The sequence below is a fragment of the Saccharomyces cerevisiae genome, chromosome XII (assembly GCF_000146045.2).
Source record: "Saccharomyces cerevisiae S288C chromosome XII, complete sequence".
Taxonomy (NCBI): Eukaryota; Fungi; Ascomycota; class Saccharomycetes; order Saccharomycetales; family Saccharomycetaceae; genus Saccharomyces; species Saccharomyces cerevisiae.
Genome location: NC_001144.5, coordinates 239,187 through 263,996, shown reverse-complemented (window position 1 = coordinate 263,996; position 24,810 = coordinate 239,187). Strand labels below are relative to the sequence as shown.

Here is a 24,810-nt window from a genome sequence, read left to right as displayed (position 1 = left end):
TTTTAATTATACAAAACTTATGCTCTATTTAAAATAATATTAATGAATTTATTCTTCGTCTTCTTCTTCGTCTTCTTCTGGAGTGACTTGGTAGAAGGCCAATCTGTATTCGTTGGTCTTGGTAGAGACAAATCTGATCCAGTCTCTCAATTGGTTCTTCTTCAAGTACTTCTTTGTCAAGTACTTCAAGTACTTACCAGAGAACTTGGCAGTGGAAACAACAGTAACAACGGTACCATCTTCAGTGACAGTGACAGCGTTACCCAAGTTACCGACAGCACCTTCGACCTTGATGTGGTCGATCAAGTACTTAGCGTAGGAAGCTGGGTCGAAGACACCGTTTTCAGTTGGAGAAGAGACATCGACGGTAAAGGTCTTGGCAATCTTTTGCTTTCTGGAAGTCTATATCAAAAAAATTAAAGATTGAAAATTAGTAAAAATTTTCAGAACAGTAATGTTAGTAAAAAACGAATATTTCACGATTTTCTTTCAATCCCGAAACCACAAAGTTGCCTACTGCTATTAACAATCACATATGACAATCTCAAACAAAAAAACATTCAGAAACGGATAAAAAGAAGGGAGTCGATATAGAGTTCAATGTTCAAGTAGTGAATTTTTAAAATACAGAAAAGCAACTAAACACATAGACGCTTCTTCGTTTCGTACATTTTTATTTTTTTTTTTTTGGTTTTACTATCTTCCTTGTTATTCGCGTACAATCAATCATTACAATAACAGTAAAACATAGACTTCGTAATCGGGCGTGGATTCCTTTTAAAGTATCATACGTTTGGGGCCATTGTTTCTTAATCTGTTGTTTTGGTGGTTTATAATTTGATAACGGTAAAGTACAGGTAAAGTTGTTAATCTCAATTAATAATGTACATATTGTATGCAGCTAAATGATAGTTTGAAACATTTTAGGAAATTCTCGGTAAGATTTGTTCGCGTGGCCTGTTGAGGATTTTTTCAAAAGAGAAGCGCACTGAGGTGGAAAGGAAAAACAAATTAACATAAATGTATGGATGTATTATTAAATGTACTGATGTTTATCAAAAAAACTGTCTTTGAAAGTTAAGTACAAGCTAAACATTTACTCAGTAGCGGTAGTAATATTATATAAAACATGGTAAACTTTAGTTGTGTTTCTATATATAGATATATATATGTGTCTATCTATCTATATAAGTTTTATAAATCAGTAAAAATTTTTGTTAGAACATTACATTATAGGAAGACTTCGGCATTAACCTCTACAAAGGATGCAGCGAATGGAACGTCGAAATTCATCATGACTTCAGGATGCAAGACACCCAAGTGGCCGATTTGCTTTGGCTCAGCGCCTTCTTTGGATCTGAACATGACCTTGGCACCTCTACCTGGGAAGTAGGTTTTCACAGAATCGTCTTCTTCAATCCAGTAACCTCTGCCAGAAGCAGCAGCACCGTAGTCTGCAATCCACTCTGTTCTAAAAGTTTGCATGATTTTACCCAATAACCCTTGAATGATTTCAAACCCAGAATTCTTACCCACGTAGATGGCAGCCCAGTGACGTTCATTGTACGCCTTCCTTTCTAGTTTGTCGTCTTTAAATACAACGTCACCGGTTTCAAAGACTTTGATTGGCAAGGAATGTTTTCTGTTTTCCTTGACTGTCTTTAAGATACCAGGCAATAAAGTGGTTCTAACAACTTGGTATTCCAAAGTCTTTGGGTTGGCCAATTTGACAGCTAAATCACCATTGTCGGATTGTCTTAGAAATTTAAAGTTTTCATCGTGCGAACATAAGGTCAATGGTAAAACCTCAACCCACGTGGCTTGAGAGGATGCAACTCTGAAAATATCAGAAACCTTGTTGATTGGTAATGGTTTGGCAATGAAGTTGGCATTGGATAATTTCTCACCCTTTGGCAAATTATTGAAACCATAACCGACAGCGGCATCTTCCATTATATCACAAGCGTGCAAAATATCAGGTCTAGTTACCGGAATGTCAACGTGCAAGATGTCCTTGTCTTCCTTTGATTGAACGGCATGCAACGACATCTTCTTTAGACAATGAGCAATTTCATCAGCGGATTGATCTAGGCCAAGACAGGAGTTGATGTACTTAATGGAGACATCCATAATTCTATCGTTGAAGTTTGGCGCCAAACGGGATTGGCCATTGTGTTCAGAGACAATTTCTACAGGCTCAACCGTGAATGGTTCGTCACAATAACGTGAGAACATTGTAGTTAATATGTTCAAAACGATCTCGGCTTTGGTCTTATCGGTGGCGGTTATATCAATCAAAATGTTACGGGTGTTCACAGAGATCTTCGAATGTTCACTATTGATTAATGGTGGCAGGGAGCAAACACGATCTTTGCTGTCCATAATAACTGGGAAGACTGGAGAATCCTCAATAATGTGAACGTATCTCCCTATGTTGTTTTTCTGTTCTGGAGATTTATAAAACTCGATCAATTTGTCACCAGTAAACTCTTGGGTTTGATTCAATGGTACGAACTTGATGTCCTTTGGTGGTAGAGCTCTGTAATGGAATGGACCTTCAATTGAATCTAAATCGTGAGTACCCATGGCAACCAAGCTTCTGTTTCTACATAGATTGGCATGTAATTTATCTTGCAAGGCAATAAAAGAAGCGTAAGATTTTTCGTTAAGCTTGATATTTCTCAATACAGCAGCGGTAGCAAAAGGTCTAATTTGCTCCGTTGATTTGTCGATGATCAACTTAGTGGTTGGCTTGCTTAATTTATAGTCAGGTCTTTCTTTACGTTCCAAGTATTCGTTCAGCGACTGTGAAATACCTTCGATACAAAGCAAATCGTAACGATTGGCACTGATATCAAGCTTCAATTCCGGCTCCTCCCCGGTTTTCAAGGCCTCCTCTGTGGTGTCTTCGTCCATTTCCATACCGAATTCAAAACATAATTCATCGAACTCTTGGGAAGTGTAGTTTTTGCCTAGAAGATCAAATAATTGCTGCTTGTTCACGGAGACGGTAGGCATGCTGGCTCGGTGTTATTGATGTGTGTTATGCTATTCTGCCCTATTTTTTGAACATTTGATCAACTCCAGGCTTTCGAGAAATACATTGAAAATTTTTCATTTCCTTCAATTTTCTTTCTTTTTTGGTACCGATTCTGAATAATCGGTCACCTCGTGTGTCGTGATAAATAATCAAGAAGATGTACTTTTATACAAGGGTTGTAGTCATCTGGGACACTCTCAGAGCACTGGCTCTGACGACAACCATCAAACGCATGCTCATACGTATAATTCAAGCCTTACATACACTGGTATTCCCTTTGGGGTGTTTCTTTTTCCTGTCAAGTTGGGCACTTAAAAGAACTAATAAAAAATCAGTGTGAACTTTTCGATTTGCAAAGAAAATGAAAAAAAAGAAAAGGAGCTTTCACAAATAAACAGAAGAGATCAAGATGAAGTGGTTGTTGTTTCCGGCAAGAATCGTAGCTCGCACTCGCCCAAACCTCTTCTCGCTGTACAGAAGATCCGTTTCACAGTACTTACGTCCTCGAACCATCCAAAACCTGCAATCAATGGCGCAAACACCCGAACTTAAAACCAAGCTGTTCAAACCCTTGGTCTGGATCGACTGCGAGATGACCGGTTTAGACCACGTGAATGACAGAATTATCGAGATTTGCTGCATCATCACCGATGGACACCTGGCACCCGTCAAAGCGGCCGATGGCCAAGGAGACTCGCATTATGAGAGCGTCATCCATTATGGTCCCGAGGTGATGAACAAAATGAACGAGTGGTGTATTGAGCACCACGGTAATAGCGGTCTCACCGCCAAAGTTTTGGCAAGTGAGAAGACTTTGGCCCAGGTAGAAGATGAGCTGCTCGAGTACATCCAGCGCTACATCCCAGACAAGAACGTTGGCGTCTTGGCAGGCAATAGTGTACATATGGACCGCTTGTTCATGGTCCGCGAGTTTCCCAAGGTCATTGATCATCTCTTTTACAGAATAGTTGACGTCAGTAGCATCATGGAAGTTGCCCGCAGACACAATCCCGCTTTACAAGCACGTAATCCAAAAAAAGAAGCTGCCCACACTGCTTATAGTGATATCAAAGAGAGCATAGCTCAATTGCAATGGTACATGGACAACTACTTGAAGCCACCACAGGAAACAGAGTCGGTCGAGTCAATCGGATCTGAACAGCCGGAGTCACCATCTTCATCTACCTCATCTTTGAAAAGACAACGCACCGATTTTTAATGTAGAAAAAAAAAAAGAAAAAAGAAGTGAAATTTTTCAAATATTTCACACACGAAACATGACTCCTGGTGAGAAATGACCCTTTCAGGTTGCTTTGACCATAAAGGTTTGACTCTATCTCTTGGGTTTCTCATGTTCGCTTTTTACTCTGTATAATTTTTAAATTCATAATCATCTTAGACCGAACCATGAGTCTTCTTCATCTTGTTTTATATATAATGCAGAACTTGCTTCCCTTAGTTTGCGTTCAGTAATCTTTCCTTCTTCTAGTGTAACCTTTACGAAAGATACTACCCCATAGCAAAGCATAACAGCTTAAACCGAATCCTCCTTAACATGCCTTACACTCTATCCGACGCTCATCATAAGTTGATCACCTCTCATTTGGTGGACACCGACCCTGAAGTGGACTCCATTATCAAGGATGAAATTGAAAGACAAAAGCACTCCATCGATTTGATTGCTTCTGAAAATTTCACCTCAACCTCCGTTTTCGATGCCCTTGGAACTCCATTGTCCAACAAATACTCTGAAGGTTATCCAGGTGCTCGTTACTACGGTGGTAATGAACACATTGACAGAATGGAAATTCTATGTCAACAAAGAGCTTTGAAAGCTTTCCATGTTACTCCAGACAAATGGGGTGTTAACGTCCAAACTTTATCTGGTTCTCCTGCTAACTTGCAGGTTTATCAAGCTATTATGAAGCCTCATGAAAGATTGATGGGTCTATACCTACCAGATGGTGGTCATTTGTCTCACGGTTACGCTACTGAAAACAGAAAAATTTCTGCTGTTTCCACATACTTCGAATCTTTCCCATACAGAGTTAACCCAGAAACCGGTATTATCGACTACGATACTTTAGAAAAGAACGCCATCCTATATAGACCAAAGGTTCTTGTTGCTGGTACTTCAGCATACTGTCGTTTAATTGACTACAAGAGAATGAGAGAAATCGCCGACAAATGTGGTGCTTACTTGATGGTAGACATGGCCCACATTTCTGGTTTGATCGCCGCAGGTGTCATCCCATCTCCTTTCGAATACGCTGATATCGTTACCACCACCACTCACAAGTCTTTGAGAGGTCCACGTGGTGCTATGATTTTCTTCAGAAGAGGTGTGAGATCTATCAACCCTAAGACCGGTAAGGAAGTTCTATACGACTTGGAAAACCCAATTAACTTCTCTGTTTTCCCAGGTCACCAAGGTGGTCCACACAACCATACCATTGCTGCTTTGGCCACTGCTTTGAAGCAAGCTGCCACTCCAGAATTCAAGGAATACCAAACTCAAGTCTTGAAGAATGCTAAGGCTTTGGAAAGTGAATTTAAGAACTTGGGCTACAGATTAGTTTCCAACGGTACCGATTCTCACATGGTTCTAGTATCCTTGAGAGAAAAGGGTGTTGATGGTGCTCGTGTTGAATACATTTGTGAAAAGATTAACATTGCTTTGAACAAAAACTCTATTCCAGGTGACAAATCTGCTTTGGTTCCAGGTGGTGTCCGTATTGGGGCTCCAGCCATGACCACTAGAGGAATGGGTGAAGAAGATTTCCACAGAATTGTTCAATACATTAACAAGGCTGTAGAATTCGCTCAACAAGTTCAACAAAGCTTGCCAAAGGATGCTTGTAGATTAAAGGACTTCAAAGCCAAGGTCGACGAAGGCTCTGATGTTTTGAACACCTGGAAAAAGGAAATTTACGACTGGGCTGGCGAATACCCATTGGCTGTGTAAAGAAATCACCACAACGACACTTAATCCCAAAAAAATAAACATTACTGTATAAGTATTCATTTTCTCCTCTTCTCATTATGTATATATGTACCTATATGTATGTATGTATGTGCGTACGATTTTTCTAACGTTAACTTCATTTCTTTTTGATTATGTGCCCTCCTTGAGTTAAGATGTGTTTGTCCAGGGAAACCTTGTCACCATCGCTGAATAGTAGCAAATAGTATTTTAATGTTCTGGAGAACCAATAGCTAGGTAAATCATTGTTCACTTTTTCACCGTTTTCATAAAATTCCTTTATTTGCCACAATCCTTTGGCACCACTGTTTAGTTCCATTAATTCTTGCATTAAGATTCCAAAAGACTGCTTACCCATGCTTCTCCATTTTTGTTCTCCACTGATTCTGTACATATAAAATATAGATTCAATGATATTCGAATCCAACAATCTTCTGGATTCTACCTTGTTGACCCAAAATGGCCAGTCTGGATGGTTTTTCCACTGAGAACCCATGGTATCGTCCGTTGTAATATGCGGTTTGATATCCTTACCAAGCGTAAAAACTCTACGTATTTGCGTTACTTCGTCGCCGTCTATTTCAGCAATCGATTTCGAGCTTCCAACAGTATCACCTTTTATGTTTTGAGTCTCTGTTATCCCATCTTTGCTTAGTACATTTCTCTTAGCTTTCTGGTCATTCCCACCTTTCCCATAATTCGAAACTTTGATCCCGACATCTAGGTCATTTTCAAAAGTTTCATATTCGCCGTTGGCAATCATTCGTGATTTAGTTTCGCCGTTAAACTCGCAATTCCCATTAGTCTCATCAGTGCAAGGGTCCAACTCGAATTTTTGAGGGAGCAGCCCGTCGAACTCCTCCATTAGCATAAAACAACTTTCTGTTATTATTTCGCTCATTTCCAATAGTGACGATGGTAAAATATATTTCGTGTTGACACCGCCTCGGTGGGGAACACGTGAACTTAAACCTAGAATGCCGCCAAGTCTGCATGAGTATAACGAGACATCGTAAGATTTTCTTATCGTGACATCTAGCTCATTAGTCGTGGGCATGAATTGAGATTTTGTTAGAATGGAATTCAGAAAATTAAACTTTTTGTTTTCCGTTTGCTTGGGCAACATGGGTCGAAAAGTCATGAATTTAAAAATGTTACTGATGGAATTTGTTAAAAACGTTTGCGAGTCTATTAATGATTTATCACCTACGGTGTTTTTTGTCGAATCTTTTTTAGTACCGTCTTTAAAGTTTCTTTTCTCAATTATTTCGTCGACTGCTTCTACCTCTGAACCAATACTGGGGTCCATCGTTGCAGCATTAGCATTTTTACTTGAGCCGTCCAGGATATCATAAGAAGATTGGAAGAGGTCATTGATTTTGAATAGATTTTCTAGAATGGGTACTGTTTTTTCATTAATTCTATAAGCCTGGTATTGAGATTGTTCTTGGAGGCTATTATCATCTATTGGAGGATTTAAGAATTTCCCTAACTGCTGACAGTGTACGAACTTGAAATTTTCATTGATACTTTTCATGATGCTGGATCCCTTTAGGTGTGCACCATTCTCAATTTCCTCTTGAGTTAATAACTGGCAACCAGAGGCATCAACGACGTCAGGCAGCATAAACTCCATATCAAATTCGTTATATGATTGACGTATAGTGGTGAAAACTCTTTCAACAGCATCAAAATACTTATTCAAACGGGTTAACTGTGACAATCTGATAAACGCGAGTGCCATAGTAGTCAATTGACCTGATGGAACAGTACGGTCTGGAAATCGATTTCTCAGATCAGATTTCCAAAAATATTTCAAAATAGGAATTCTATTAGGGGTATCAAATGATCTTAATATGAAATCTGCAACATGTTTTGCTTTGTTAAGTAATCGTTTATCCATAGATAATTCGTATGCAGACAGTAACCCTTCTAGGACACGGGTAGTGATGTCAGGAATATCAATAACTTCCATTGCTAACGGAGGTACTCGAAAGTCAAAATCTTCTATTATATTAACAGAATCTTGAAAAAGTTTCGTCTCGCCACATAGATACAATGTATCTAGAGAATCAATTAGATCTATGGGCCAAGTAGATTCCCTTCTGAGGTTACTTTTCAGCAGCAACTGCTCTTGGTTCCATGATTTCATGAAAATGTCCTTTATCTGTTTTATCATATCAACATCTGGTGGCAATTGCATTGCCGGCTGTATCTTATGAACGTCATTCTGGCTTATAGAAGTTAAGGAAGGTGATGAGTATTCGAACAAGACGGGATACTTTTCCTTATATGTCAAAAGAGACGAAATTGGTAAATTCGAACCAATCTGGTGAGACGATCCCTTTAACAGCAAGGGAAAGTACTTGTTTTTTTCTCTCAATGTAGCTGGATCTGACAAATCCACTGCAACGTTGCCATTTTCCTTGTCGGTGGCTATTCGGTCAGAACCGGTTGACGATAGGTCTGGAGGATCCAGTTTCGAAGAACCTTCTGTATTGTGCTCATAGTTGTTTATGGACGGTAGTGAGTCGTTTAAAGCGTACGAATTCAAGATATCGATTTCATTCTGGAACGTATAGTAAAACAATAGCGATATGGTAATGAAAAGTAAGAGAACCGATCGTACTCTTCTGAAAAGAGAGTATACTAATCGCGCTATGGACATAAGGTTTTGCTTATAGAGTAGTGGCGGCCTTTTTCTAGTTAACACTTGCGCTTCACCGAAATCTTGGGCATTTTAAAGCTTCCAGCTTCCTATTTGCCTGTTCTTAAATTTTCCAGCTCTTCGATTTTCTGTTTTTTTTTTCACTAGAATAGGAAAAAGAGCCATTAAATGAACGCAAAAATTTAATATACGAATAGCGCATATTGCACTAACGTGAGGTGTACATCATAATGATATGCGTATCTTAAAACATGTATGTGTATATAAATATATAAACGTTATTCGTTGTGTGAAAGTTCTTGAACGTGAAAGAAAGAAAAAAGATGAGACAAACAAGGCAACCGTATTCAGTTGTTCTTCTTGGTATTTGGGTCGTTTTCATAGATTCTATCATTATCATCACCTTCGACCTCCTTGATGAAATGTTCAACTTCCTTAACTTGAGCGTCCCAGGTCTCCTTAGCATCTCTTAACTTAGGATCAAACAATGAGTCATCTGGTCTACGGTAAGAACCCCCTAGTCTGTCCCACAGAGTGGTGAATTGACCGTAGTTGTAGTTGAAATATAGATGGTGAACCGTGTGGCAGGCAGTACCGTTGACGGCAGGATTGTTTGATAGGTATTGACCGTCATGAATCATAACAGTCCAAAAGTTAACAAAAGTGAACAGAATCAAATAAGAAACCTTGTGTAATGGCAGAATCAATGGGTAGATGTGGTACGAGATGGATTGCAAAAACCCGTCTACAGGATGGAAAGAATGAGATGCGAAAGGTGTGCAGACCAGCCACTTGTGATGAGGCTTGTGCAGAGCACGGTAGACCCTTGGCCAATGCAACCATCTGTGCGCTAAATACACACCGCAATCAGTGAAAAAGATGAAAGTGAAGTACTCGATAATGAGCTTCCTTACACCGTGGTTTTCATAATCAATCTTCATGTATAGTTTAGAATGGCCGTTCAATTCCATAACAAACCATGGAACGGTCAACATCGACATCCATGGGATAGCACTGACTGCCAACTTGATTTCCATTGCCATTTGGTTTTTCAAGTAACGAGGATGGTTGAAAATCGACTTGTCAAACACAAACACGTAGCTGAGACTAGCCGTGAATAAGTAAAGTAGTAAACCAAAGATCGTAACAATAACCCATAGTGAGAGGAATTCTCTCAAGATGCTGGAACGAGGCAATAGCGATGCAAAAGACGTCGTCGACATATCAAACAGGAATGGCACCTGCCCGTAGAACCTTCTACATTCTTTGACGGCATTCTTGGAGTTCAAAGTCTCCTGCAAAATCGTAGAATTGCTGAACCCACTGTTCAACCCTAGCAATTTCTGCCACTTGACAGGAATATTAGCTGCCAACGAAGCGGGCAGAACTTTAGCGTACAAGTCGTCTAAGACATAATGGTCAGCGACTTCTAAGACCAAATCCATATCTCAAATCTAGACGAATATTTTTCTTATTATCTTTTTTTACAAATGCAACAAACTGACCTCCTCTGCAACCACTTCAAAGAACAAGACAAATGTAAAGAATGAATGAACAAGTGAATGAAAAAACGAATTGATAAGAAAGATAGAAATCCGCCTCTAATATATACCGCGATGTTTCTTTCGACCGTTACATAATAGCAGCAACAACAATACCCGATCGCTGCTGAACCTCTTGTTTCAATGCACCTGCTGTTCTTCTTCACCTTCTATTGTGCCACTTATACGAGCCTGAATTTTTCGTTTATCGCAGCCATCGGCCTCGTATACACCCCGGTTGCCCTGGGGCGCAACTAAACGACCGAAATAATGCCCGGGAGTTTTCGGGTGGTCTGCCCCGGGCACCGATCTCGGTCGTTTAGGCCGCAGTGGGTCGTGCCACACGGCAGCGATGCAAGGGACAACGCGTCGTAACTTGCGATGCCCGACAATCGCAACAAAAGGCGTCGTTTCGCGGTTTTTTCGTATCATTTTTTTTTTCAGTTTTTCTTCTTTCGGCTATGAAAAAAATGGCAGAGCTGCCCTAATCTATTTTTATGGATGCCCTAATATATTGTCACTCTGTACGTAGGGCTTCCAGAATGCCCTTTCAGGAAGGATTCTAGCATAATAGACGCATCATATATTATAGCGTAGTGGTGCCAGATGCTGGGCTGTAAAAGGCTGTAGCAGTAACTGTAGTGTACTAAAGGCTCAGTTTTTTTTTTTTTCTTCTTTTACGTAATGGACGAGGTTGACGATATTCTAATTAACAACCAGGTGGTGGATGACGAGGAGGATGACGAAGAGATGCTGAGTGGGCTGGAAAACGACTCAAAGCAGGACCTCGAGGGGAATGATGACGGTGGTGAAGATGAAGAGGATGACGATGATGATGATGAGGACGATGATGATGACGAGGACGAACGAGAGGACGACGATGAACAGGAGGACGACGATGGTGAGGACGACGCCGCAAGAATGGATAAGACTGCTACACCGACGAATGAGCACCAGCATGATGAGCAAAAGGCTGCTGCTGCTGGTGCTGGCGGTGCAGGCGATAGTGGCGATGCTGTTACTAAGATTGGATCCGAGGATGTGAAATTGAGCGATGTTGATGGAGGAGTGGGGTCCAGGGAAGCATCTTCCTCTACACACGAAGCCTCTGCTAATGGAGAGGTTTATGAGTACTATAAGCACATGTTGAATGCCGCACAGATTGCGGATTCGTACAATATCTACCCCACGGCAGCCATACCCATCCAGACGCACGTCAATGCGTTGGCCGTGTCCAGGGGTCTCAAGTACCTGTTTTTGGGCGGTAGCGATGGATACATAAGGAAGTACGACTTGCTGAACACGCTTGAGGGGAAACTTTCTCTAACTATCCTGCAGAAGCATTCGTTGGCTGAGTCTATTCAGAACGCGGGTATCTTGCAGTCGTACTGGGAAAATGAGATCCCGCAGAAAAAATCAGAAATGAAACTCTCCGCTAATAAGACAGATTACGAGCCCAAAGTTAGCCCCGTTCATTCTTTGGAAGTCCAAAGCGAATGCCTCTTTATACTGAGCGGGCTACAGAATGGTGGGATTACCATGCAGGGCGTTCGCTACATGGAGGGGAGCATTGCGCACTATTTTAAGGGCAGGAATGGACATACCCAAATCGTTAACATACTGAGATTAAACGGTCAAGAGGACAGGTTTTTGAGTGGTTCCTGGGATAAGCGTCTTTTGGAATGGGATTTGCAGACGGGTGACATAGTTAATGAGTTTAAAAAATCAAGGTCTGAATTGTCATCTTTGGAAATGCGGCCGCTGTACTCGTCCGTGGATGTGTCCGGTAACGTCAACAGTGGTAAAGAGAATGAAAATGCAGATGACGATATGGATTCTCTGTTTGGTGATGAAGACGAAGACGAAAAGCAAGATGCTGGCAACGAACCCGTCGAGACGGGGGATGGTTCTAATGGTGAAGAGAACAAAGAACAGATATCTGAAGAATCTTTGAACATAGTCTATGATGAATCCGTTTTTATGACCTCAGGGTTGAACGGTTCCGTGCATATTTGGGACCGACGCATGACGCAGTCGCCAGCATTGTCTCTGGAGAGAGGTGCAGGCGTCCCACCGTGGTGTTTGTCCGCATGTTGGGGTGTAGATGGTGATCATGTGTATGCAGGGAGAAGGAATGCCTGTGTGGAGCAGTTTGACTTGAAGATGCCCTCGAAACCTATCCATAATTTGAAACTGCCTTCTATTTCAGGGCCTGTCTCTTGTGTTAAAGCCATGCCTAATAACAAGCATTTACTATGTGCATCGCGGGATAATATCAGATTGTACAACGTTGAAATTGCAGTAGATGCTTCGAATTCGACTACAAAGAGTTCTAAAGTGCCGTTCCTCATCGTGCCGGGCCATCACGGTGGTATTATATCAAACTTATACCTCGACCCCACTTCAAGATTTATAATAAGCACAAGTGGCAACAGAGGCTGGCAGGGGAATTCTACGGACACGACCCTTATTTACGATATAGACTTAGAATAGTGAGTTGTAATAATAATCATAACCATAATCATAATCATAATTACTCCGCGCGCCGTTTATTTTTTTTTTTTTTTTTTCAGGGCCACTGATCCCTTCATTTTGTGTCAGTAATTCAGGGTCCGGGCAGACAAAGGCATATTATACTATCAAAATTTGAATGAAAAGTAAAATGAATGGAGTTAATAATACGCTTCATATTAACAAAAGCACATAGACGCACGATACAAATACTAGTTCAAATTGTATTCCTAAGCCTTTCTTTCTTTTTTTGAAGGCAAGAACTCGCATTAGTTATGGAAGAAAACCAATTAACGTGCTTAATAGGTATGGCAAAGAAGTTTAAGAAAACAGACATTCGAACAAAAATTTACTAACATATAAATGTAAATTTAAATTTCCTTTTTTTTACAGTTGGAGAAACACCAGCAGCACAATTTCTAGGATGGAGACTAAGTTTGAGCAACTCTTTTATAATACTGGTCTCGCAATATGTGTCTAGTGACGAGTTAGTTGCCTGGAAATCGACAAAACTAGGCGCCAATTTCTACACGCCAAACATTCTCACTAAGGATATTAAAGAGCTGCACCACAAATTAAAACATAACGGTGCAAATACGTATTCAATTGACATTGTGTTAGTGTCTGCAATTTCCTTACAGTCTTTCGAAACAACTTGTCGATTGTTGTCAGATTACACGAACGACAATACGACTGTGCTTATTAGCACTGATTTTGGTTGCGAACTGGAGCCCATAGCCATAAGTTATTTTGGAGGGAAGTGCAAGTGTGTTATTTCCATTTCGTGTGAGGTTGAATGCAGACAGTTATCGCTTGGATCATATGCATTGGTCAACGACGATCAATGTGTAATAACTTTGGGATTAACTTATTGTGATGCTAATTTTGAAGCAAGTCCAACCATTCTGGAAAACACGAAAGCAGCTTCGTTAGAATTGCAAGGGATTAAGGGTTCAAATGTTCGCAGGTTCCTTCTTGGATTGACCGTTGCGAAATGGATGAAATCTAAATTAATTTTGGACCCAAAACAAATGGCATTGAAAATGTGGGAATTGCTTATTCCTAAAATCTCACTTAACATCCTTTCTATCATCTATGAACAATTTGATTATGAGAAAATGTTAGAAAACAAATCCACAGAAATTATTTTTAAAGATCTGGTGAAAGAGTTACTTGGAATTTGCTTTGCACAATGTGGAAGCAAAATTGCAAGGTTTTTGCTAGTAAAATCACAAGGTGAAGAAGAGATTAATTTTGGGAAAATCGTAGAATATTGCAAAGGTAAAAAACTGCAACTTATCAACTCTACGGCAAACGAACATCCGGAATATTTATCCTTACCGTTTGAGCCTTATTGTTTCTACCACCGATTTGAATATCCTGCTCAAATTCTTTTGCATCAGCCCATCATTTTGGCCAAAAAGTATGGTGTTTCGTGTTCAAATTTAAATTTCCTATATGGATTCTATACGAGGTTACTGACACTAAGTGGGCTATCAATAAATGGTGGAAGGTGTGAGCATGCCTTGTCGATGTTGGACAGCAGGATTGGTGGTGGTATTAACGTTGCTTCAGGAATTAATAGCGGCCAAGATTTTACCGATGGTGATAACGAGGATCAAGATAAAGGCAAAAACAGAGTGGACAAAAATGTAAAGGAAGGTTCTTTCATTAGTTTAACACAACGATTCACGATGACAAGTCCACTGGGTGTCAATGATCCAGCTTTACCAGCGGACTTAGAAAAGTTGTATTTAGGTGCAGAATACATTAGCAATTGCGACGCAAATACATCTGGTGGTCAAAAACGAGTAAAATCTCCAACTAAAGCAGATACAGGCTACGATGATAAACACTTGCCTGATGATACGATACATACATTTGAAGATGAATATTTGGCCGATGAAGACGACTTTTCTTGCCTTGGAATTGACAAAAGAAGCTCAACAAAGCCCACAAAGCCTCTAGAAAAATTTGGAGTGGTTGCTGTGCCACACTTCATCAGGAGGTTTTCTATTAAAAGGTCGAGTAAGGATAAATCAAATGATATGAAAAGACCATATACTACAAGCAGCTTGGAGTTGCAATTAAGGTCAAATCACTTTATGTTCGCCAAAGAATACCAAGACTTACATAGACAATTATATTACGAAGTTAAACCAAGGACGCAATCAGAATTGGACGCAAGACGTCGAAACTATTCTGAATTAGAATCTCAGATGTGGAAAATTAAACATCGGTTCAATATTCATAGAGGAGCACTGCCTCGTCCACGAACGAATCCGTATGAGCTATTACTGGACCACATTGATGTTTTGAACCGTGGCAACACTGGGGATATTTTGAGATTTACCACTAGTAGATACGGTGGTGTAGATACGTATGATTCCATCTTGAGGGACCAATCCACGATCATGGAACTTTTAGATAAACGGTGTGCCTATTCACCTCCAGTACTGTTCGATAATGAGGCTAAAGAACGTGATCATGATCGCGATTGTTATCAAGATTACAATCACGACCACCGGAGTCATTAATATTAAAAAAAAAAAATGTGATTGTTAATAAGGGGTGGGATGCGCGAAATTCTATGCCTACAGTAGAAAGCGGTTGTTGCACAAATGATTAAATCTTTATCTCCAACTCACAATACTATCGCGATAGATGCATAATATGTGCAGCTTCTAAACAGCACGGAGTGATGATAAATACGCATATATGTATATATATATGTATGTGCATATGCACGTCCTTTTAAAACTCAAAATACAACATTCTTAGTAAATCCTTTTGTTGACACACGTCGGAACAACTCAGGACGGAGTTAATGGATATGCTTCATAATAAATGTAGTGATGCTATCAAAAGCACCTCCAATAGCAATTTGAGTAATGAGGTAGACAAACAAAAATTGCAATACGATGACCTCGGGAACACCGGATTTTCTGAACTATTTGAGATGGAATCTCAAGATAATAATGATAGCATAGAGGATTTCTTGTTCTTTAATATAAATTTAACCCAGGAGGTTGAGTTCGAGAACCAAAGACAATATGAGCACACGAAAAAGACAAAGAAGCATAACCCATTCTATGTACCGTCAGAGGTAGTGCGAGAGATGGTCAAGAAACACGCATTGAATGGCAGAATATAGTTAAGCCCGATAACACATTCTATTTTTCATGTTTTAATAACGTTTCATATATGAATTTTTCTCAAATATACGATATATACCTAAATGAATATGCATATGGAAGTGAAGTTGGGGATTTTGCAAACTTGTCTTATGTTAATCTTGGCTTAAAGAATGTTTTCCAAAAGGCCGTTCTTATTAATTTTTCTTCTCTTGGTTCTGTTAAATGCTAGTGAATTCGCATTGACGTTCGTTGGTATGGCTACTGCTCCGAATGCGATTGGATGGCTTGCCTTCCTGCCACGATTACTGAACAAATCGAGTTCTACATTTGCATCCAACAGTAGTTCTTTCAATATAAACCACTTTCTTTCTTTCTGTGAAAGTTTTTGGTACTCTTCAAGCAAGTTCTCTTGGATTTTGGTCAGTATATCAATTTTTTCATCATCTGATAAGTCAGGGTCCTCAGTTTCTTGGTCCTGCTCCGCTGCATTTAATGTTACAATTTGGTCATTGACAGCTTGTAAAAAGTTGTCATTCATAGCGTAAAGATTGTCCTTGTACAACCTTGTCTTGAGGGTGCTTATATCTATCTCATCTTGGTTAGCGTTCGTTATTACATTCCCTGGAGAATTCTTTATCATTTCATAGTTCATTTTCGATATGTCATCCACGGCAACAATGTGTCTTTTGAATGTCGTGGTGTTTGTGTGAGTGGAAGCAGTTGAGGCGGCATTTGCATCGGTAGCTGTAGATGGGGTCGAAGAACCTTGTTGATTCAAGCCATCTGCGTTATGAAATTTTTTGTGATGTGGGTCTTTCTCCAAGAAATCTGGAGTTTTGACACTTTTGTAATGTTGAGTAGCTGCATGAGCAAACTGCACCTGTTTATTGGTTGCCAAGAGGTCTTCGAACTTCATTGTTATGATTCCATTGAAGACAGCTATGTCAGTTAACAACGCAATTCCCCCTTTCACACGAAAACCTTTTCTCTAAACATCCTTCTCTTTTATCATAATTCGTGGTTAGTGCCGGCCTAAAAATTTTTCAGCATATTAAAACAGAAGATAGAAAAGAAATAGAAAATGCGATGAGACGTCAAGTTTTCCAATTAAAGAGGACGTGAGAAAGGAGCTGTTAAACATGGATCAAAGTGTGGAAGACTTATTTGGAGCACTAAGAGATGCTAGTGCCAGTCTAGAAGTAAAAAATTCAGCGAAGGAACAAGTTTCTCTTCAACAAGAGGATGTTTTGCAGATAGGCAATAATGATGATGAAGTAGAAATTGAAAGTAAATTTCAAGAGATCGAAACTAATCTTAAGAAGCTTCCTAAGTTAGAAACCGGATTTGATGCTTTAGCAAACAAGAAGAAGAAGAAGAACGTCTTGCCTAGTGTGGAGACAGAAGATAAAAGAAAACCCAACAAGAGCGACAAAAACGATAATGACTGGTTTACCTTACCAAAGCCAGATGATAACATGCGTCGTGAAGTTCAACGAGATTTATTGCTGATTAAACATAGAGCTGCTCTTGATCCAAAGAGACATTATAAGAAGCAACGTTGGGAGGTGCCAGAGAGGTTTGCTATTGGTACCATAATTGAAGACAAGAGTGAGTTTTATAGTAGTCGTATGAACAGGAAGGAAAGAAAGTCGACTATTTTGGAAACACTCATGGGTGATGAAGCTTCTAATAAGTATTTCAAGCGTAAATACAACGAAATTCAGGAGAAATCTACGAGCGGTAGGAAGGCACATTACAAGAAAATGAAAGAGATGAGAAAGAAGCGGAGGTGAGATAATGGAATTTTCTTCGCCACGTATTCCATATAGTATATTGTAAAGTGGTTTAGATTACATAGAAATATTCAAAAGAATTAATAATTTGCATATCGTTTAAAAAAAAAAAACCTTTGAAAACATAGTAAAGAATTATCGGCTTTTGTACAGGATACGAATTAGTAGGTATAAAAGGAACAACCGCAGCAAATAAGTACGAGAAACGAGCCACTCACGTGAAAACATATAGAGAAAAGCGACCGGAGATAATGAAGCTAGGACATCGTGAGCAACAATTCTACTTGTGGTACTTCATCGTTCACATTCCCATCACCATATTCATCGACTCATCAGTGGTTATTCCCGCTAAATGGCAACTAGGGATTGCGCAAAAGGTTGTTAGTGATCACATCGCAAAGCAACACGATTTCCTGCTATCAGAGAAACCAGAATGGCTATACTGGTTTGTAGTCCTTGAGCTAGTTCTGCAACTACCCCTTTTCGTCTATTTCGTCAATAAATTCTGGAATTCAAGCGAATTACAAGTTAATACAAATAGCAGATTGAAAAAGTGGTTGCGTATCTATGGCTGGAATGCCTCTCTAACTACCTTGATATGTATCGTTGTTATTTTCAAGCGTGGTTACATTCCTTACGATGTGCTAAAAACAAGCTTGTCCATGACCCAGAAGTGTCAGTTAGCCTCGGTGTACCTACCTACATTCCTAATTCCTTTGCGTTTGTGTTTTGTGTAGCCTGTGTCGGCTATATATACAGTATTAGTGACTATATAGTTAATTAGTGACATATGCCACTAGTTTTATCTAATTATTGTGCTGCGTTTTGCAGTATTCTTTTTTATTTGAAACGCGTCACAAAAGTTTCGCGTCCTTAGGGAAATGGCTGGTTTTTGTTTTAAAATAGTATATTATCCTTGATGTAATTTAGCAAGAGTGTATTGTAAGGGAACAGTCTGTTACTGCCATTCCCTCATCGCTAGATCCCCCTTCCCTCGCTTATTCCGTTACTTTCGCTTTACTGAGCCATAACCAAGCGCACGCATACATATATATATATATATATATTGTGCTGCACGTATATATAAATAAATCACGCGTACAAGGATACGTTAGCCAAATTCTTTGGATATAACAAAACAGCTACAACTCATGGTTAATAATATCATGCACGAGTACGTACCACCCAGTCAGCGGCTATTCCATAGCAGGCATAGAATAACAAGAAACGATTTGAAAGAAGAGGCCCTACATTCCGGGACCACAGATTGGACAACAATTCTGGACACAACAATAGATAAAGATACTAATCTCATTAGTTATGCTGTCCCCATAATAGACAACTTTGCCATTCCTCGAGCAAACTCTCAGGGGAGTCCTGTGGCCCCTTCGCCGAATCACAGATCAACGATGTACTCTTCTTCATCTTCTTCTGCGTCTTCTGTGTTTTCTGATGGTTTGTTTACTCCAAACAACAACAGGAACTCATCAGGATCATCTTCATTAGTCATTAGACCACAAAAAAATTTGAGTGTAGATTCTTTGATTCAGGAAAATAAAAGGAAAATCAATAGTGAAAAAGAATCGTTATCATTAATTGCCAATAATAACGATGAAACCTTGTGCACTCATACTGATCCATCCATACAAAACCTCATTAAATCGGAAACAAAGAGGAACATCTTAAATTTAAAGTTTCAAAATAGAAACTTATTTCGAAGAGAACTAAAATTGGAAAAGTTTTGGAGCAATTTGAGAAGTTGTCATACATCTGGCGATGAGACGGACCTGCTGTTGGTGATAAGTAAGCATAACTTATATTGGTTTGGGATACCGAACGATTTTCGTCTTCCAATATACAAGAGATGTTTATATCACTATAGCGAACTAGACGAAGCCGGATTTTTCAGTCAGTATGCGAACAACTCATTGTATCTAGCAATAAGGAAATGTTGTAACAACGAAGAGCAGGAAACTCTATCCCGGTCTATTTTCATCAATTTGACGAAAAACGTTACCTGGTTGAATAGTCGTTTCGATGACAATAAGGACAACAAGAATTCTTACACGGTTACTGAGGGGAAGTTCTATCAGGACTTTCCTAACTTATACTACCATTTAAAGGACAAGTTGAAATTAAATGTGATAATGGATTTCATCAAGCCTGTAATAAGAAATTTTATGACCAACGCATTGAATAAGCACAAATTAGATGGTATTGGTCTAGAACTTTTAGATATTCTAATAGTGACTACCTATTATGGTCCGAATAAAATCAATGCTTTCTTAATGGATACATTTATCTTAAACTTGCTAAAACAGTGCCATTACAAGTTTTTTGTCAGTAATATCTCTGAGCTGGTTATTCAAATTTCTAAAATCGATTGTGACTTAGTCATTCTGCTAGAAGATTTAAGGTCACGGATTGATTTAGATTGAGCAAGGGGTAAGAGAGAAGGCAGGTATTTCTCCTGGAAGAATATATATATATATATATGTATAACGAAAGCAAAATAAATACTCGGGTGAACCCGTCATGGCGAATAGTGCAAATTTAATTAATAATAAAAATGAAATATCAGAACTAAACATTAATTTAACTTATCTTCAATACTATAGATAGTCAGCCTTCCCGCTAAAGAATTTAATTATTGAAACCACTTACCTAATAAAAAAAAAAGCGTAATAATGGCCAAATGACTTGAATATAAAAGGACAAAAGCATAAACTTTTAAAATATTATAATTTTTGAATTTGGTTAAAAATTTTTATACTATGATTGCATTAAAAATACAGATAGATGATGACGCTTCAGAGAGAAGCAAATATATATGAGATAAAGATAAACGATAGATGAATTTAAAAAAAAAATGAAAAAGAAAAATTAGAAAAGGAAGTGATACTTCTGTCTCTTTTTTTATCTCTCTTTCTCAATTCCTTACAATATTCACACACATTGCAAGGTTTTCAAATGATTACCATTCAACGTTGTCTGCATTTTCTTCAGCCCATTCAGTAGCTTCAGCTTGACCTTCAGTGACTTCTTCCTTAACTTCTTCTTCTTCACCTTCTTCAGCGGCAGCAGCTTCTTCAGCAACTTGCTCAACTTCTTCTGGGTTTCTGTAGAAGTACAAATCTGGCATGATGGACCATGGTTGAGTTCTGTCGACCAAAGCACCTCTTAGTCTCAAAACTTCTCTAGCCAACAAGTACCAGATTAAACCGATGGAGTGCTTACCTCTGTTGTTACATGGGATGGCGACATCAACAAATTCAGATGGGGAGTCCAAATCAGTCAAAGCAATGACTGGAATGTTAACGTAAGAAGCTTCCTTAATGGCCTGAGCGTCTAATCTTGGGTCGGTAACAATAACCAATCTTGGTTCCTTGAAAGAACGGGTGATGTAATTAGTGAAAGAACCTGGAGTGAATCTACCGGCGATTGGAGTAGCACCAGTGTGAGCAGCAAATTTCAAGACAGCTCTTTGACCGTAGGTTCTGGAAGAGATGGCAACAACATCTTCTGGGTTTGGAATGGCAGCAATAATTCTAGCAGCCAAAACCAACTTTTCCCAGGTCTTACCAACATTGATAACGTGAACACCATCTGGTCTAGCATTGAAAACGTATGGTTCTTGGTGGACCTAAAAAAAGAGAGGAAAGATAAATTATGTTAGTAAGAGCGTTCATTTGTGCATATATAATGTTTTCTTCCATATCCAATAAAGTACCGAATTATATCCCGTGGAATTTTTTGACGTTTTACTGTTTCATCGGAGTTCATAATCTTTGACACAGTCGAGGATGTATATTCTTATTGAGTTTCTTCTCCTTACCCTCACTAAGAAGTGAAATTCTAACTCTTCTAAACCCGGCGTGTTCAAAATTCCTCTGAAATTACCTTTGGTCCTCTGACCTCCAAATATGATTAAATCGGGGACATATTCTTTTCGAGACCTATTATCATCTATAGAACATAATCGTATGGGATATGTGTACATACTTGAACGTTTCTAGCACCTAAATGGGTGTTAGCGGCCAACAAAAGTTGGGCATCCTCTGGAGTCAAATCAAAAGTAGCTGGTAAAGACATTATCCTATCAGTATCTTATCTTATCTCTTCTTGTGCTATTTCGGTATTCTAAATTACACACTTAATAACTCGCGATTTTTCAATACGAGGATTCAAACTTGATCATATTATTTTTACAGGAACTAGAGAAGGTGATGTTCCCTACCACGAACCTTCTTACTGAGTGTTGCAGTCCTTCCATTCCATCTTTCCAGCTCCTCCCGCGTCCGTCAACCTCCAGCGGGACCCTCGTTCGAAACAGCACAAAGGTTCGGTGACCGTGCCCTGGAACTTCCGCCTAGCGCACTCAATTTCGCCTTGGTAAATTTTTCAAAGTAGGCGGAAAATTAAAGTAGCGCCATTCCCATAAAGAAGTGACAAAGGCCTTTAAGAAATAGGTAAAATTGTCATGAATGCATGGGTTTACATTTTATATGTACGGATGTAAAAAGGGAAATATTAAAAGTGTTGAAAACGTAATGCCCAAGCTCTTTTTTGTTATTGAAAAAGAAAAAGGGTGCAAATAACATGTATGAACTACGCATGGCAGCCATTATGCATGTAAAATAAGTAATAAAATTTAAGTTTAGGGTAAAAACGTTTGGTGGTATCCGTTATGGAAGATTAACACTCTGTACAGCCTCAATTTCTTTTTTATTTCCCTTCAAATTTAGGTGGAAAAAGAAAAAGCTAGTGTTGATCTCTTATTTTTGCCAAGCTTTTAATTATCACGTTGCCACTTTAACAGTTTTATTACATCTACATCTCTTCAGATTAAATCGTTAAATTACAATAGAAGTTCCGCTAAAAAAGTTTACTGTATTTTATTTATTGTTATTTTCAGCATGAATTTAAAGTCCATCGTTAGCTGGTTCAAGGAACATCTTCCCAGTTTTGATGTCGACGTGGACAAGCATTTTAGAACTTTAAGAGTCCGCAAATATTCTCAGATATGTCTTTTAATTTCTTTCATTATAATATGTGTTATTATACCCTTAATGAATTATTTGTTGCTAACTGACAAATTCTTCAAAATATGTCACCATTTAAAGCATCATGTTTTCAACAGAAGATCATGGGTTCACAAAACACATATGTATCACAAACAGTCACTACAACTATGTTTAATATGCTTTGTTTTCACCTCGTTTTTTGTTATACAAGGCGCTAACGGAGATCTGTTAGAAATTACTAAGCGAATGGGGAGAATTTCCGTTGCTTTGATGCCACCTTTACTATTTCTAACGTTGAGGCCATCACCGTTACCTCACACGTTATACTTAGCATTGTTACCTCTCCACAAATGGATTTCCAGAATTGTTGTGCTTGAATCTATTCTACACACGTGGTTCTATCTCTATTACATGTACATTAATGATACGTTATACGTGAAAATGAGAAAACTACCCAACATTTATGGGGTTATTGCCCTCGGCCTTTTCCTACTGATTGCCATCACCTCTGTGAGATATGCCAGACGATGGAGCTACAGAGTTTTTTACTATGTTCACTATGTAAGCACATGGCTTATTTTGGTGTTTCTACATTATCACGCTCGCCCAGGAATTTCATATTATACCACTTTAAATGTGCTCATATTAACGGGACAAATCGTCTATAGGCTCCATATCACCAATGTTACGAGAGTTACGATAGTACCCATTTCTTCATCATTGTCTCTTTTGGAGTTCCCATTAACCGATTTACCCAAAAAGCCCATCCTACCAGGAGGGCATCTAAGGATCAACATTTACCATAGAAATTTTTTAAGGAGGTTTTTCTCCCATTTGATACCCTTCCAACATCCTTTTACTATTGCTAGTATTCCAAGTGATAATTTGGTCAGGTTAATTATTAGAAACGGGCATTTTCCATTGCGTACAAATGAAAAGTATTACATTACAGGGGCTTTTGAACCTGAGTTGAGTTTCATTTCTAAACCTACTGTTCCTTTTAATATTACCACGAAATCTTCCAAGAATCCATTTCGAAACAATTCTTCTGCACTAATAAATTCGCCTTTAAATTTTCTAATTAAAGCGCAAAGAGTGTTTATGTGTGTTGGAGGTTCAGGAATTTCCTTTGGCTTACCACTACTTCGTATTCTAAACTTCAACGGTGTAAACGTTAGGCTCCTTTGGGTTTCTAGAGATTATAAGGATCTGGAAGTATTGAACCACTTCAAAAACAATTTTGAAGGTATGGAGATATATATTAGTGGCACCGAAGGCAACGAACAGGACATAGAAATTGATTATATTGACTATCATGACTGCGCTGCTGATATTAATGATGAAGTCAGGAGTATTTCTTCGAGCGGCCGAGTTTCAGAACTGGGAGATAATTCCATGTTATCAGATGGAAATCCCCAACCTACGGAGCCCAATGAGAACACAGCCCTTCTAAGTAAGAAATCTACCTTGAGAAACCATCACCCACCAAAAACAAGTGATATACCTGACATCAATGCTGATGACGAGATAGATTTTACATATGCTTTTAGCAGATCCAAATCAAGGAAAAATACTGCACAAGGAACTCTAACTACACATTCTTCGTTTAACGGATCGAGCGTTTTCAGACAACCAAAGATCATTGAGCCACCTGCCCAAGATCCTTGTTTAGAGGCGGCGCCTAAAAAGATCAGAATTCCCGCAGGTGTTAAAGTGTTCTTTGGCAGGCCTACACTTGGAGATAAGGATTATGAATGGTGTCTGCAAACCGAATGTGATGCAGAGACGGATTCTATTCAATGTTGCAGGTGGGCGAATCAAGGCAGAGACCATGCTGAATATTTGTCACAAGTATGGGTTCTCGCTGCAGGCCCTAGAGGCTTAATTGAAAGCACCAAAAGATGGGCGACAGATGGTGGTTTACACTTTCACGGAGAAAGTTTTGCATTATAAGAGTTGCAAGTTGGCTATTAGTTTATGAGGCTTGGAAAATTCACGTATTTGATGGTGGCATATCTATAATGTCCCGTTTTGCTCTTTAATCTTACTGTCAAAAAAGGGCCCTATGTACGATCTTTTCTAACTGATTTTTTCCGAGAAAAGTTCCGCAGGC

The 24,810-nt window shown here is 39.0% G+C and overlaps 15 protein-coding genes across 15 annotated transcripts; 9 read left to right on the top strand and 6 right to left on the bottom strand.

Moving 5' to 3' along the window:
* Positions 1-48: 48 nt before the first annotated feature.
* On the bottom strand, positions 49-803 carry RPL22A (60S ribosomal protein eL22 RPL22A; the record flags this gene model as incomplete). The annotated part of the gene is made up of 2 exons (NM_001181948.1): positions 49-402; positions 792-803. 2 exons carry the CDS (start codon positions 801-803, stop codon positions 49-51), a joined length of 366 nt encoding a protein of 121 aa, NP_013162.1.
* Positions 804-1,230: 427 nt separating this feature from the next.
* On the bottom strand, positions 1,231-3,018 carry FRS1 (phenylalanine--tRNA ligase subunit beta; the record flags this gene model as incomplete). Its single annotated transcript, NM_001181947.1, has 1 exon — positions 1,231-3,018. One exon carries the CDS (start codon positions 3,016-3,018, stop codon positions 1,231-1,233), a length of 1,788 nt encoding a protein of 595 aa, NP_013161.1.
* Positions 3,019-3,449: 431 nt separating this feature from the next.
* REX2 (Rex2p) lies at positions 3,450-4,259 on the top strand (the record flags this gene model as incomplete). The annotated part of the gene is made up of 1 exon (NM_001181946.1): positions 3,450-4,259. One exon carries the CDS (start codon positions 3,450-3,452, stop codon positions 4,257-4,259), a length of 810 nt encoding a protein of 269 aa, NP_013160.1.
* A 336-nt stretch (positions 4,260-4,595) lies between these two features.
* On the top strand, positions 4,596-6,005 carry SHM2 (glycine hydroxymethyltransferase SHM2; the record flags this gene model as incomplete). Its single annotated transcript, NM_001181945.1, has 1 exon — positions 4,596-6,005. One exon carries the CDS (start codon positions 4,596-4,598, stop codon positions 6,003-6,005), a length of 1,410 nt encoding a protein of 469 aa, NP_013159.1.
* A 136-nt stretch (positions 6,006-6,141) lies between these two features.
* Positions 6,142-8,691, bottom strand: MNL2 (putative mannosidase MNL2; the record flags this gene model as incomplete). Its single annotated transcript, NM_001181944.1, has 1 exon — positions 6,142-8,691. The coding sequence occupies one exon, from the start codon at positions 8,689-8,691 to the stop codon at positions 6,142-6,144; it is 2,550 nt and encodes an 849-aa protein (NP_013158.1).
* Positions 8,692-9,038: 347 nt separating this feature from the next.
* On the bottom strand, positions 9,039-10,136 carry ERG3 (C-5 sterol desaturase; the record flags this gene model as incomplete). Its single annotated transcript, NM_001181943.1, has 1 exon — positions 9,039-10,136. One exon carries the CDS (start codon positions 10,134-10,136, stop codon positions 9,039-9,041), a length of 1,098 nt encoding a protein of 365 aa, NP_013157.1.
* Positions 10,137-10,916: 780 nt separating this feature from the next.
* Positions 10,917-12,725, top strand: SPT8 (SAGA complex subunit SPT8; the record flags this gene model as incomplete). Its single annotated transcript, NM_001181942.1, has 1 exon — positions 10,917-12,725. One exon carries the CDS (start codon positions 10,917-10,919, stop codon positions 12,723-12,725), a length of 1,809 nt encoding a protein of 602 aa, NP_013156.1.
* Positions 12,726-13,018: 293 nt separating this feature from the next.
* Positions 13,019-15,280, top strand: OSW2 (Osw2p; the record flags this gene model as incomplete). The annotated part of the gene is made up of 2 exons (NM_001181941.1): positions 13,019-13,049; positions 13,137-15,280. 2 exons carry the CDS (start codon positions 13,019-13,021, stop codon positions 15,278-15,280), a joined length of 2,175 nt encoding a protein of 724 aa, NP_013155.2.
* Positions 15,281-15,570: 290 nt separating this feature from the next.
* On the top strand, positions 15,571-15,897 carry NRS1 (Nrs1p; the record flags this gene model as incomplete). The annotated part of the gene is made up of 1 exon (NM_001181940.1): positions 15,571-15,897. One exon carries the CDS (start codon positions 15,571-15,573, stop codon positions 15,895-15,897), a length of 327 nt encoding a protein of 108 aa, NP_013154.1.
* A 146-nt stretch (positions 15,898-16,043) lies between these two features.
* On the bottom strand, positions 16,044-16,796 carry IES3 (Ies3p; the record flags this gene model as incomplete). The annotated part of the gene is made up of 1 exon (NM_001181939.1): positions 16,044-16,796. The coding sequence occupies one exon, from the start codon at positions 16,794-16,796 to the stop codon at positions 16,044-16,046; it is 753 nt and encodes a 250-aa protein (NP_013153.1).
* Positions 16,797-17,019: 223 nt separating this feature from the next.
* On the top strand, positions 17,020-17,673 carry FCF2 (Fcf2p; the record flags this gene model as incomplete). Its single annotated transcript, NM_001181938.1, has 1 exon — positions 17,020-17,673. One exon carries the CDS (start codon positions 17,020-17,022, stop codon positions 17,671-17,673), a length of 654 nt encoding a protein of 217 aa, NP_013152.1.
* A 251-nt stretch (positions 17,674-17,924) lies between these two features.
* On the top strand, positions 17,925-18,410 carry EMA19 (Ema19p; the record flags this gene model as incomplete). Its single annotated transcript, NM_001181937.1, has 1 exon — positions 17,925-18,410. One exon carries the CDS (start codon positions 17,925-17,927, stop codon positions 18,408-18,410), a length of 486 nt encoding a protein of 161 aa, NP_013151.1.
* Positions 18,411-18,824: 414 nt separating this feature from the next.
* Positions 18,825-20,111, top strand: MLO50 (Mlo50p; the record flags this gene model as incomplete). Its single annotated transcript, NM_001181936.1, has 1 exon — positions 18,825-20,111. The coding sequence occupies one exon, from the start codon at positions 18,825-18,827 to the stop codon at positions 20,109-20,111; it is 1,287 nt and encodes a 428-aa protein (NP_013150.1).
* Positions 20,112-20,647: 536 nt separating this feature from the next.
* RPS0B (40S ribosomal protein uS2 RPS0B) lies at positions 20,648-21,765 on the bottom strand (the record flags this gene model as incomplete). Its single annotated transcript, NM_001181935.1, has 2 exons — positions 20,648-21,316; positions 21,676-21,765. 2 exons carry the CDS (start codon positions 21,763-21,765, stop codon positions 20,648-20,650), a joined length of 759 nt encoding a protein of 252 aa, NP_013149.1.
* An 824-nt stretch (positions 21,766-22,589) lies between these two features.
* On the top strand, positions 22,590-24,650 carry FRE8 (putative ferric-chelate reductase; the record flags this gene model as incomplete). Its single annotated transcript, NM_001181934.1, has 1 exon — positions 22,590-24,650. One exon carries the CDS (start codon positions 22,590-22,592, stop codon positions 24,648-24,650), a length of 2,061 nt encoding a protein of 686 aa, NP_013148.1.
* Positions 24,651-24,810: the final 160 nt, after the last annotated feature.